This window comes from Haliotis rubra, unplaced genomic scaffold (assembly GCF_003918875.1).
Source record: "Haliotis rubra isolate DU_JTF1 unplaced genomic scaffold, ASM391887v1 Scf145, whole genome shotgun sequence".
NCBI lineage: Eukaryota > Metazoa > Mollusca > Gastropoda > Lepetellida > Haliotidae > Haliotis > Haliotis rubra.
In genome coordinates, this window is record NW_025765392.1 from 88,526 (window position 1) to 101,306 (window position 12,781).

The 12,781-nt window shown below is 42.5% G+C and overlaps 2 protein-coding genes across 2 annotated transcripts; one reads left to right on the forward strand and one right to left on the reverse strand.

Moving 5' to 3' along the window:
• The first annotated feature begins 479 nt into the window (after window positions 1-479).
• On the forward strand, window positions 480-3,120 carry LOC124269425 (toll-like receptor 8). Its single transcript, XM_046704430.1, is given in 3 exon segments — window positions 480-1,347; window positions 1,350-1,865; window positions 2,376-3,120. Coding segments are annotated over 3 exon segments (1,860 nt in total). The 5' UTR covers window positions 480-533; the 3' UTR covers window positions 2,906-3,120.
• A 1,591-nt stretch (window positions 3,121-4,711) lies between these two features.
• On the reverse strand, window positions 4,712-7,953 carry LOC124269426. Its single transcript, XM_046704431.1, has 2 exons — window positions 6,093-7,953; window positions 4,712-4,791 (listed from the first exon to the last, which is right to left on the reverse strand). Exons 1-2 carry the CDS (start codon window positions 7,951-7,953, stop codon window positions 4,712-4,714), a joined length of 1,941 nt encoding a protein of 646 aa, XP_046560387.1.
• Between the last annotated feature and the right edge of the window lie 4,828 nt (window positions 7,954-12,781).

Genomic DNA, 12,781 nt, shown 5'->3' on the forward strand with positions numbered 1-12,781 from the left:
ACACAAAGGATAGTGCTATCATGTAACAATAAACCGTTACGTTTACCCTGGTAGATTATGTGCATAACCAAAATGTAGTTCTTTGTCCCCATATTTGTAAGTTGTCCTCATTTGTTTTAATGATCATGAAGAAACAGTCAACTTTTTAGTTATTTTTGGGTATTTTAATTCACTTGAGTTCATACACAGGTAAGACACATAACAGTGACATTATGGCTACAGCAAGCTTTTAAGTACGGTGCAAATCGCACATGCTCGCACCAAACCAACGTCATAACATTGCAAGCCACGCCTTGCCTATTTTTGCCAGTTGCAGTTACGTTTGGAATTAATACTAACTTAGTGTGGCTCAACATACTAAAACAAATACCAGATGAATGATTCAGCATTGCAAACAAACAAAATAATGTATACGATGAGCGATGTCCATGCACTGTTTGTTGTTGCAGACACAATGTTGAGGACTCTCCTTGTTTTGCTGACATTCGCATTATGCCAAAGGAAATGAACAGATTTGTGCCTTGCATTTTGACATGCAATATGGAGGTTTGTTTGCTGACTGTACTGGAAGAAAACTTCAACATGTTCCAGACTACCTTCCGGAAAATATAACAGCTCTGGATATGAGTGAAAATAATCTGAACATTCTCACAAATAACACTTTTTACATGATTAGGAAGCTCATCTACCTTAATATCAACAGAAACCCGCTGTCAGAGTTTGAACCAGAAGCATTCAGGGGCTTGTTTAATCTCACTAAACTTCTCCTTGCTCGGAACAAGCTGCGATCAGACAGAGTATCTTTCCCTGAGGAAACCTTCCATGACCTTGTGAGTTTGCACAATCTAAATCTTGAAAAGACTGAAATAAGTTCATATCCGGATTGGGTGTTTCCTCCTCTCGTCAAGCTCCACAGTCTGTATATCGACCCAGTTCCTGATACTTTGTTTGGTCCAGGATTCTCCAACCTAACAAATCTGAAAGTACTCCAGATGGACTCCAGGTTTATATACGGAGGCAAATGTTCAACAGAAAAATTAAGAAATGAAACATTTCAGAGTTTCAGTGAAACAAAGCTTGAGGTTTTGGTTTTAAATTACTGTGGTATAGATGACTGTGAGCCAGGCGTTCTGGAGCCACTATTGTTTCTAAAACGGTTGGAACTAACCCACAATCAGATAGGAAACCACAACGCTTTACGTCTTCTCTATCCCTTCGGAAATCTGAACATGACCAGGATTTGGTTCAATGCTACATACAAGAACAAAATGCAAGATGAAAAAGACCTTGTCGATAAAGGCCTGACTAACGAAAGCATGCATTATCTGAACAAAATATGTGTCACTGAAGTATCTTTGAGAAGCAACAATTATACTTAGTCGATTATGCATCAGTCTACAAAGATCCATTTGAAAGTTGTTTGAAAGTTCTAGATTTGTCTGACAACTTTTTGGTTGGGGATGTTGTTTTACTATTTTTCCTTTTTAGATTTTCCAAACTTGAATATTCAGATTTCAGCCTGCAGAAAATAGACGGTGACTTTCCGAGGACTCAAAGTTATGAAACATTAGGTAAAAACATAACAGTAACAGTCACATTGCCTCCTAAAATTAGATATTTTGGTTTAACTGCCGTATCAGGATCTTCAAAATTCATCCAAGAAATTGTATTTCAAAACACACACAATCTTGAAACTGTTCTGCTGCCTTCTAACATGTTTCTTGGTTTAATGAACATTGGGGGTTTAGAAAATGTTAGCAATGTTGATTTATCAGGAAACAAGTTTGATAATGTGTTTGATTTTCACTCATTTGAAAACGTAACACATTTGTCATTACGAAATTGCAAGTTACAATTTGCCCATAGTGAACATAGTGTATTCAGTCCTCTAAAATCAACACAATACTTGGATGTTTCAATGAATGAACTGACTGATATATCACTTCCTCCAATTTCTAATACAATCATTCATCTAAATTTATCTCACAATGAGTTTGACACCATTCCTATTGAAACCATTGAATATCCACGGCTTATCCTTATCGACATGTCCTTTAACCTGATTGGACAGTTGAATGAAGGCACAAGATCAAAACTGGATTTGTCATTTGAAAAGAACAACCTCAAACTTATTTTCAAAGGGAACACCTTTTCGTGTAGTTGTGAAAATCTGGACTTCATTCTTTGGTTGGTGGATACACCTGTCATTTACGAGACTGACAAGAACTTCCCTTGCATTCTGGATAATGGCATAATGACCTCAACTGTTGATGTGGTCCAACATCATGAAAGACTGTTTCACTTCTGTACAGGCAAATTGATGCTTAGCATCACAGTTACACTAATGGTTGTAATGTTTACTTCAATTATTGCAGTATACATAGTCTCCAACAATCCAGTGCGATATCGTAATACTTTACTGAAACTCTTTGGGTTGGGCATTCAATATTTAACAGCCAAAGATTTTGATTTCACCCTCTTTGTCGCGTATTGTGAGGCTGACATTCCTTTCGTCTATCGGAAAGTACGACCAGAGCTGGAACTGTGTAATCAGCCTGTGCGTCTGTTCCTGAAGGATCGGGATGTTCTTCCAGGTGTTCCTATCGCCGACGGTATTATTTGCGGTACCACTAACAGTTGGAAGTCTGTTCTGGTGATTTCAGATGACTTCCTTCAAGATTGTTCTCAGTGGTCACAATTTACCATTGATGCAGCACTTTACTCGGTAACAGATCTGATTCCTAACCGGATCATTGTGCTACTTGTGGGCCCTGTACAGGTGGAGGACCTACCTGAGCGTCTGCTGAATGTTGTAGAGGAGAAGTGCATATTGCGTGTAGAGGATTACCAGGTCAACGGAGACGGGACTCTGTGGAAGGATCTCAGAAAAACTGCTGGAATCTAACGTGTTGAAAGTTATTAATAAGACGTTGATGGTAACAATAGCCATAATCTTGTGATATGATCTAAAACATTTAGAAAAATGATATGGAAGCTATATTAGGACGATAAAATGCTTCATCCCAGAGATATAACATTTCAGTAGTTCAGCCATAATTTAAGATTGATGTCATGCTTATATATTTATCTGAATTTGTAACAACAGTTCATAGCAGCACGTGCACGTCCAGTAATGGTTCGAGCCACCTGTGACCGGGTGTAAAACCTTGGAATCAACTTTGTGTGCAGATTCCTTCAGTGTTGTCACAACCCTAGTGTACAGTACACAACCCTGTCCACTTAGAAAAAACACGAATACGTTGGTATATGACCAGATGATGGCTACATGAATATGTGCAAACACCTAGTTGCGGGTACAGCAACGTGCAGTAAACTTGGACAAAGTACAGTGACTATGTGTCCCAGTCACCCCAGCTGTGAATGGGTACCTTGTAAGGATGAGAAAGCCACAATAACTCGGTGCGCATTGTTGCAGCAAGGGTTGTATGATCCCCACGTAGTTGAGATTGATAATATGATGTGCCGTTGAGATTGACATCAAATGATCGATGAAGAAACACACCGCGCCTTGAGCATGCACTAGTGCGTGGATATGTGCGCTATTTATTTATCCAATAAAAATGTAATAGGTATGTGTATATTTGCACCAGTTTCTATAACTGTAATTGCTACCATGGAATCTGGAAATATAAGTGCTTCATGGTCATGTTCATCTACCCATTTACAGTGAATTTAGCCCCTCACCTTGGAAAGATGCCAGCGAATAAAGGTGGCATGTTTGCTGTCGTATTTGTTGTATTGTCGTTATTTTCCCAGGACCCTTTTATGCGATTGGTGGTTAAAACCGCGTGTCAAGGTCGCTAACTTCCTTGTACACCGTACGTTTAAGTGGACCTATCAAGCGTAGCGGAATGATCTCCATGGTGGCTTGCTTAACAAAGACTGAAGTTTTCACATGCACCCGAACACTCCATGCTTGTCCCATTGGGAAATGCACTTAATTCTCAACACGGGCTTCTTCCTCGTATGTTCCTCTGTAGCTGTGCAGTGACATTATCTCTGGACGGTGCGATACACACACATACATACACGCACCCCATGTGTTTGTACTCTGGCTGCTACGAGGGGCTATCAAAAGTTTTGAGCATAAAATAATTCTGATATGTGCAGGATAAATATAACTGTGAGATATTGAAAATGGTTTACAGCATTCACATAAACGTAATACTGACATGCACATGTCGCTAGTTTCCGGTCACGTGACATCTAATCACATGTACCCGTATTGAAATGGCAGAAATGGATAAGCTTGAGTGCAGAGCAATCATAAAGTTTCTGGTCCTCGAGGGCCACCCGACGAAGCAGATTGAAGAGCGACAGCAGTACGAGTACCCCACTTCCACAGAAAAACAAACTCTCTCTTGTCCAATTCTGTCAAATATTTCCTCCAAGTATGTAACCCACCTGGAGTGAGTGAGTGAGTGAGTGGATACGGTTTTATGCCGCTTTAGGCATCAAAGATATGTATGTGATGCAGTCGGGGTTTTACCTTCACTTATAAAAGTACGGGGCGGGTGACACCCCGCTGGACCATGCCATACCAGGCTGCTACTGTAAAACCGTACTAGTACAAATACGTAGTCTCACGCCCTGAAGACCAGAAATACCCTTGAACTCGACATTAAATCCATTTAACCTGTCTGATGTCCTGCTTTCGAACCGTAACTAAACATCGGCTTTGACGGACGTCTTATTCTGTGACGTTGTAACAGAGCAGGAAGTAAGTAAATACTGTTGTCTCGGCTTGGATGCCTTGAGATGCATCGCATCCTATTGGATGATATTGTTACAGGTCAAACAACTTCCTCATAAAGAAGAATAATGACAATTATTATGGATATACAACTTCTTTTATTCTGTGGAGGCGACGTGTCGACATAGGTTCTAATGTCGTTGTCAAGCAAGTGATACATGAGCAAAAAATTGAGAGAATATATACAGGAGTTGTTGTTACAGTAGATAGGCAATGAGTTGTTTATAGAATAGATGAGGTTGATGTACAACGTTTGTATGAGAGATTGAGTAAACTGATAGGAAGCCAGTAGGGTGACATACAAGGACTGAGTTAGAGCTTATATAACTGATAGGAAGCCAGGTGGATGTTTATACAATTGAAGGGGCTGATGTACATGGTTGGAATGAAACAGGTAATGTACACAAGGAATATTATTGATTACATTATCAAGTGATGGTAGGCACTGGGAATGTAGTATCCTTCATCTCTTTTGAGGGCAGGTCCTATTTTCTTGATGTATACTGCTTCCAAAAGTTTACGGATTTTGTAGTCTGACGGGTTCTTTACTATGGTTCTGTCTTGTCCCATTTGATGGTGTGGTTAGGATGGGCTTTGATGAGGCATTTTAGAAGTTGTGAAGATGAAGGAAAACTGATTTGTATGGATAGTCAACTTCTTTATGGCAATGAGTGCGACGTTTCGGTGTAGGTACTAACACCGTTATCAAGCAAGAGATACAACAACTGAAGCAAGGAGAATATATACATAGCTGTATGGTGAGTATATACAATTAACAAGGTTGATGTACATTGGATATTTGATAAGTGATTACAGCAGAGGAGGTTGATGTACAGAGTGATTGATTGTGATTAGAGTTGAGTTTATACAATTGATGAGTTGACGTATAATAGTTGTGATTACAAGCACAAAGGAGGAAGCATGGAAGCCAGATGGACAACGGAGGTAGGGAAGGATTACTGGTGGTGGTGTTTGATTAGGTGTTGATAGGCTGACTGGATGAAATAACCTTGATCTCGATTCATGGTGGGGTTGTGGCGTTGGATGTTTATGGCTTCAAGGAGTTTCCTAATTTTGTAGTCCTGTCGGTTGATTTCTAGGATATCGATGTTGTTCCATAGGATGGCATGGTCAGGGTTGGCTTGGGTGTGGTCAGCTATGGCGGATTTGGAGTCGTTTTTCTGGACTGACGCTTTATGTTCCTTGATTCGTAGTGGGAGCGGGCGGGATGTTTCACCAATATAGAGGTCTCCGCATTGACAACGAATCTGGTAGACTACTCCCGAGGGGTAATCTTTTGTTGTTGACGGTGGTTTGCCTGTGGCTTGGAGGAGGTTCTGGATGGATTTGCCTTTTTGGAACAGGACGTCTATGCTTGGTTGCTGCTGAAGGAGTCGTCTTATCTGGTGGCTGACTGCTGGGACATACGGGATACTTATTACAAAGGGTGCTGATTGCCGGCGGGGTGGTTTATCTCTTGGGTTGAGGGTGGTTGTGATGATATTGTTGACTAGCTTCTGGGGGTACTGGTTATAATGGACGAAGACATGGCGGATGTGGTTAAGTTCGGATTCTAGAGCAGATGTTCTTAGCTCTCCGGGTGAGAGTGGATATGATGCGTTTCTTAACCTGTAGCGGGTGGTTGGAGATAAAGTGAAGGTATTGGTGGGTTTCCTGTACACAGTAGTGGAGAGCTTGTTGTCTTCTTTCTTTACTAGGACGTCGAGGAAAGGGAGCTTGTTGTCAGATTCTTCTTCCTTTGTGAACCGCATACGGGGATGTTGGGAATTCATGTGGTTGAGGAGGTGTTCTGGGTTGTCGTTGGGGTTGAGAACTACGAAGGTGTCATCTACTTTTCTATACCAGCAAATTGGTGCAATGATTGATGTCAGCAGGGCCTTGTCTTCTAGTTCTGTCATGTATATCTCAGTGATGATAGGGGAGAGAGGAGAATCCATAGGTAGCCCATTGGTTTGCTGGTAAATCTTATCTGACCAGGTAAAGTAGGTTGAGCTGATGCAGGAGTTGATGAGGCGGATTATACTGTCAATGCTGAGGTGGGTGTCTAGGTCAGGGTGGAGGTCTTGGAGTCTTTTCCGAATGATGGTAAGGGCTTCCTCTCTGGGTACATTGGTAAAAAGGTCTACGACGTCATAGCTAATTAGTTTGCCGGGCTGGGTGATTGCACTGATCTTGGTGCAGAATTCGGCGGAGTCGGAGACAAAGGATTTGGCTGATTTACCAAGGGGGGCGAAGAGACGGGCAATGTGTTGGGCGGTGTTGTAGTTGACGGTGTTTCTGGAGCAGACTAGTAGGCGGGCCTTGATGGGGTCTTTGTGTATTTTAATGGTAGCGCGGGCATAGGGTGGTCGTGGATGAGGGACTGTGAGCTGCTTATGAAGAGTGGGGCCTATCTCGTTGTTGTCACGGAGTTCCTTGAGGTGGGCTTTGTGGTCACGTTGGAGGCTGTTGGTTGGGTCTTTCTTCAGCTGCTTGTAGGTGGCGGGGTCGTTCAGGATGTTGTTGGTTAGGGTGGTGAAGGCTGTGGTGTCCATGATGACAGTGGCTCTTCCTTTGTCTGCTGGTGCGATGGTGATAGCTGGGTCAGACTGCAATTGTTTAAGGGCTGCCTTGTTAGCTTTGGACAAGTTATCTTTTATTTTGGCATTTGTATTGTTTTTCTTTACCAGAATGTTGGCTATCTGGTGTCTCAGATAGTCTACCTTACCTCCAGGGGCAAACTGCTGTAAACCTTTCTCAATATTGGCGATGAACGTGTCGTTGTGCTGGCGAGGCGAAGGTGCAAAATTCAAGCCTTTTGAAAGTACAGCTCTGTCCTCATCGCTGAGGGTCCTGCTGCTGAGATTGATTTTATTGAGGTAATCATCACGTGGTTGGCGTTTGGTGATAGGTCCGTTGGGCACGAGGCTGTTCAGTTTCGTTATGTGGGTCTTCTTAGTGGCATCATCAAGGTTGTGGTTGGATTGGTTCTGTAGCTGTCTAAGGGTGTTGTAGTTGTCGGGGCTCAGGATGGTCTGGAGTTGTTCTTGTTGGTTAGCTATGGTGTTGAGGGCGATGGCTTTGGTCTTACGATGGTGACGGATTCTTTCTTGGATGAGGAGTTGGGAAGCTTTCTTAAGAATATTGTTAGCTGCAGTTGACTGGACAGGACTTCTCATTCTGAGGCCTTTGGGGATAAGTTGCTGGTCTCTACACCGCATAAGGGAGGTGACATGGTTGGATGATCGGATGTACTATATAGAGCGGAGCTTATAAACCCCTTCGAAAGCAAAATATACTTTTCCACACAACTGCCCCTTTGTTTAGACAGATAACCAAAAACCGATCATATACATCCGAGCAGTAATCAAGTACTACCCACTTTTCTGTATTAAACGTACGCAAACACTACATGTTATATATGCTTTGAGTACAATGTGTGAACCTATTTCTGGTGTCCACCGCCGTCATATTGCTAGAATATTGCTAAACTCCAACGTAAAATCCAACTTACTCACTATATATGCTTTGAAAACGACTTCTGGTGTTAAATTGGTAACTGAAACATATTTTACTGTTATTAAAAAGAATAATGAAATTGCAATTTGGTGACAATATAGTTTCAACCTGAGAGAAACACAAACGTGAATATCATCAATGACAGTGTGGTCACCATGATTACAGCACCTATCTGATTGTCATACAATTTTCAAATATTGATTGTTGTGATTGTATGAAGCACCACTGGCTACCACAGCAGTACTTGATGTATTCACAGCTCGCACGGATAACATCTGACAGTCTCCTCCTCGTACTGTCATTCAAGCATTGAATTCTCAGCATCGGAATTCTTTGACATTCCTCATAAGGTGTCTGCGTCAATTCTGCAGATTTCGAACATGGGATCTGTTTTTTGTGGTCCATGATAGTCCCTAGGTGTTTGATGGGGTTCATGTGGGGTCTCCTGGGGCGCAATGGTAATGTTTCGATTGCGTTGTTCTGTAAATTTGTGATGACGGCTTGAGAGCGATGATGCCTATCGTTGTCATCCCCGAATGAATGTCAAAATATTACACGACGGCAATCTCCAGTACCTCCTGTTGTTAACGTTGGCCATTGAGTATCCCAAGTGCTACAATGAGATAAAAATTGCAGTCATCAGAAACGCAACCTCACACCATCACTGAGCCACAAACAAATGGTACGGTTGCATGGATCATCTTCTGGTGATATGCGTCGTTCGTCTCCACGTCTTACGACCCTACGACAAGTTCGCAAATTGCGGTTTTCCTGGAGCTTGCACCAGGCCAGACTTTCCTTCCTTTGCCTATCTGCGATGAAGGGTCGCCTGATCGGACGACGTTCCCTTAGACCGCCAGTCTCATGCTAATTGTGCTGATGGAGAGTCAGACTCCCATTCTTTTCTTCGGCCCCGTTCTTGGGTCCTGGGATTGCGTCGTGTCATTGTTACAATTCAACGTGACATCGGCAATTTTTGATTCCCGTCTTGTCTAACAAATTCGGACTCGGTGATTGATCCTCCAGGTCTTGGACGATCGTTTACGTCACCGGAAGCCACCTGTTTCCTCTCAAGTCGAGTGGAGACTAAATCATTACAGAGACACATATCTGTCAGAAAGGATTTGAATAGATACGCCTTGATAAGACAACATTGTACACTAAATATATGGCAGCTCGCTATTCATGCTCCTGACAGAGTTTACGATTTTTCAACAATACCAAGACTCGGTGGCAGCAAAGTCCAATCTGGTGAATGTGAGTGTGGAAGAGTAGCTGATGGCATTGTCAAACACATCCTTATCTGCCCTGTCACGATGCTTGTAAGAAATGGACTGTTTGAAAGTCTATGTGATGTCATTGATGAATACCTTTGTTGACTGGCGGTCTAATGATGACGATGCCATTATGTCATTTATGATTGGAGGTGGACCTGACTGTTTCTCGGATGTTCCGTTTGAAACGTGGAGAGACTGTATGATCCCGATTTAAAGACATTTTATCATCTTTTGCAACCTCATTTCATTGTAAAGATGTTATGTGCATACCTCTTGCTGCCATTTAAATTACATCTGTGTCCATGTATAATGTTATTCAGCAACCTGTAATCTTCAATCGTGGAGGATATAAAGACATAAAGATATCTACCTATCTATCTACCTCATCCGACAGCATAGCCCTGCGTCATACATGCTACACTTTGTGATTTCTGAGAGTGGATGTCTTGTCATGTCAAGATAAGTAATTTTTAGCACGGTCATATTTTAAATCTGTTTAGAAAACTGCAATTACCATTATGAAATTTATACCCCAATGCGCTTGAAAGGACCCATAGCTTTTGACATATTGCTTGAAGCACGTGCTTTACATGTATGTTAGGGTACGATCGCATGTTTGGACATTAATGTTCATGTATATACCGTGCATACTTCAGAAGAGATATAGGTGATCAAGGCCAGTTATGCATAGAGAAATCGAGTTAGACTTTTTCGTTACTTTCAACGGCATTCCAGGTATATCAGGACTCGTGAAGATTCGGGTTAGAATTGATCTTCAGTGACCCATGCTTGTCGTAAGAGGCGACTAAGGGGATCGGGTGGTCAGGCTCGCTGACTTGGTTGACACCTGACATCGTATCTCAGTTGTATGGATCGATACTAATGCTGATGATTACTGTATTGTCTGGTCCAGACTCGATTGTTTACAGACCGACGCCATGTATGTGGAATATTGCTAGGTGCGGCGTAAAACTAGACTCACTCACTCACTATATTATATCAGTGCCTTTTGGCTTACTGCAGAGAGACAATCAGAAGTGATATGATGCACTTTTCAGACCTGTACCCATTAGGTGAAACCCACGAGCATGTGTATGGTTCTACACCACCCTATGCAACCATCGCTTCCTGAACCAGTATCACATCCATTGCTAAACTTTCGAACGTGAAAGAAAAGCATTCCTGTTGAGACCGGAAGATGGCGCAATACTTCTAAAGGTGCTGTATGTGATATACTTTATCATGCTTAAAATCGTTTGTGCGAGCAAGTCTCGAGAACCATGTTGGTTGTTTTGGCAAAGATACAAAAGTCGGAAACGTCCATATGTTTTTGACGTGTGAGGCTTTGAAAGTCCATTCTGATTGACGAACTTGCTTATATTATAGCAAGCGTATACTTAAAGTTAAGCTGTCAACTCGAAACTTTATGGTTTATGGCGAACATGGAGGATAGCCTCTAGAAATGATCAACAACTGGAATGATTATTTATTGGAATAAAGTTTTACTTTCCCAAAATAGCTTAGTGAATGTTGTGGATCGACTTATGTATAAGCTGTATCAATGTACTAGTAGTACAACTTTCCTCTCTTAAATTCTATTAAAGCTGTACCGGAGAGGATGGGGTTTAATTACGTATGCTATCAGAAGCACTGAGGTGAAATATACTGAGTCAAAAAAGAAACTTCACAAAATGTAATTTGAAAAATAATGAATAATTTTTCTCTGATGATACATCTATGTATCCGAAATGGGATCCCTATCTTTCGACTCTAGAAAAACGTTAGCAAAACCCACTCAAACCCATCCATTCGTCGTGCAAATGACGTTAGTGCTAAATCAGGTTTTGCACGTGCAGTCGATCACGTGATCTTTGCATCGAAGTTTTCTTCATATGCACGTGTCTGCATTGGCCTCAAGAATTGAAAAAACACTTTTAAACCACAGTTCTAACGGTACTGGAAATGCCACGATTGTCAAATGTGCAACGTGAACGTGCCGTTGGCATGTTGCAAGCGGGAAGATCAGTTATTGACGTCGCAAGAGCAATGGGATGCAGCCTTCGTCTACAACAAACTGGCACCACTTCTGATCGAGCAAGGTCGGGTCGTCGACGTGTGACGTCACGAGCAGAAGACCGTCAAATCGTCCTACGTCACCTACGTGACAGATTTCTGCCGGCTACACGAACCAGGGCTGAGATGTTTAGAGGTCGACTGTCCTCACAGACCATTCGAAATCTGTTGCGGGCTGCCAATCTCCATTCTCGACGTCCATATCGTGGATCAATATTGACGCCGTTTCATCAACGTCAACGTCTGCTGTGGGCCCAACGTCACCTCCGATGTACCCAGAGAGACTGGAATCGAGTCATCTTTAGCGATGAATCCAGGTTTACCCTCAGATTCGCGAACGGCAGGCATAGAGTCTGGAGACGACGTCGTGAACGGTATGCCCAATGTTGTGTACAGGAAGTCGACAGATTCGGGGGCGGAAGTTGCATGGCGTGGGGTGCTTTCTGTGGGAACAACCGTTCCCGACTTCTGGTCATCCATGGAAACCTCACAGCTGCTGCTTACCGCGACCAGGTGCTCACCCCTGAACTCGTTCCTTTCATGGCGGCTCATGGCCCAGGTCTACAGTTCCAGCATGATAATGCTCGGCCGCATACCGCGATGTTGACACGAAATTTCCTTCAAAACGCTGGAATCAACGTCATGGACTGGCCATCGAGGTCCCCTGACCTTAATCCAATAGAGCACGTTTGGGATGCACTTGGGAGAAGGCTTCGTGGTCTTAGGAACCAACCTCAGAATTTGCAGGAACTTGGCACTGCCTTGCAAGAGCAATGGCGCAGAATCCCCAACCACGTGTTCACAAGCATCAGGCAGTCGATGAGGAGACGGTGTTTGGCAGTGGTGAATGCGCGGGGCGGCCATACACGATATTTAACTGAGAAATTTCGCATTTTTATTCTTGTGACTTGACATTCTGTATACCCATGTTTTGGAACGGCGGTGTAGCCTAATGGAACTGATTATGGCACTGTCAGTGTATCGAGTACACACAGATCTCAGCAATGAGATAATAACAATTTAACCATTTTACCATTTCTTGTTCTTTTATAGTGCCCTGTAGAAAGAATGTGAAGTTTTTTTTTTTTGACTCAGTATATCCTGACAGACCAATATTATGAGGATTGGATAGCTGACC

Bases quoted from the DNA above. Each gene is read 5' to 3' on its own strand.
- LOC124269426 (XM_046704431.1), bottom strand. From the start codon at position 7,953: ATGAGAAGTCCTGTCCAGTCAACTGCAGCTAACAATATTCTTAAGAAA. The intron at 4,792-6,092 runs GCAAACCACCGT...ATCATCCAATAG, and splicing joins GAACCTCCTCCAAGCCACAG to GATGCGATGCATCTCAAGGC.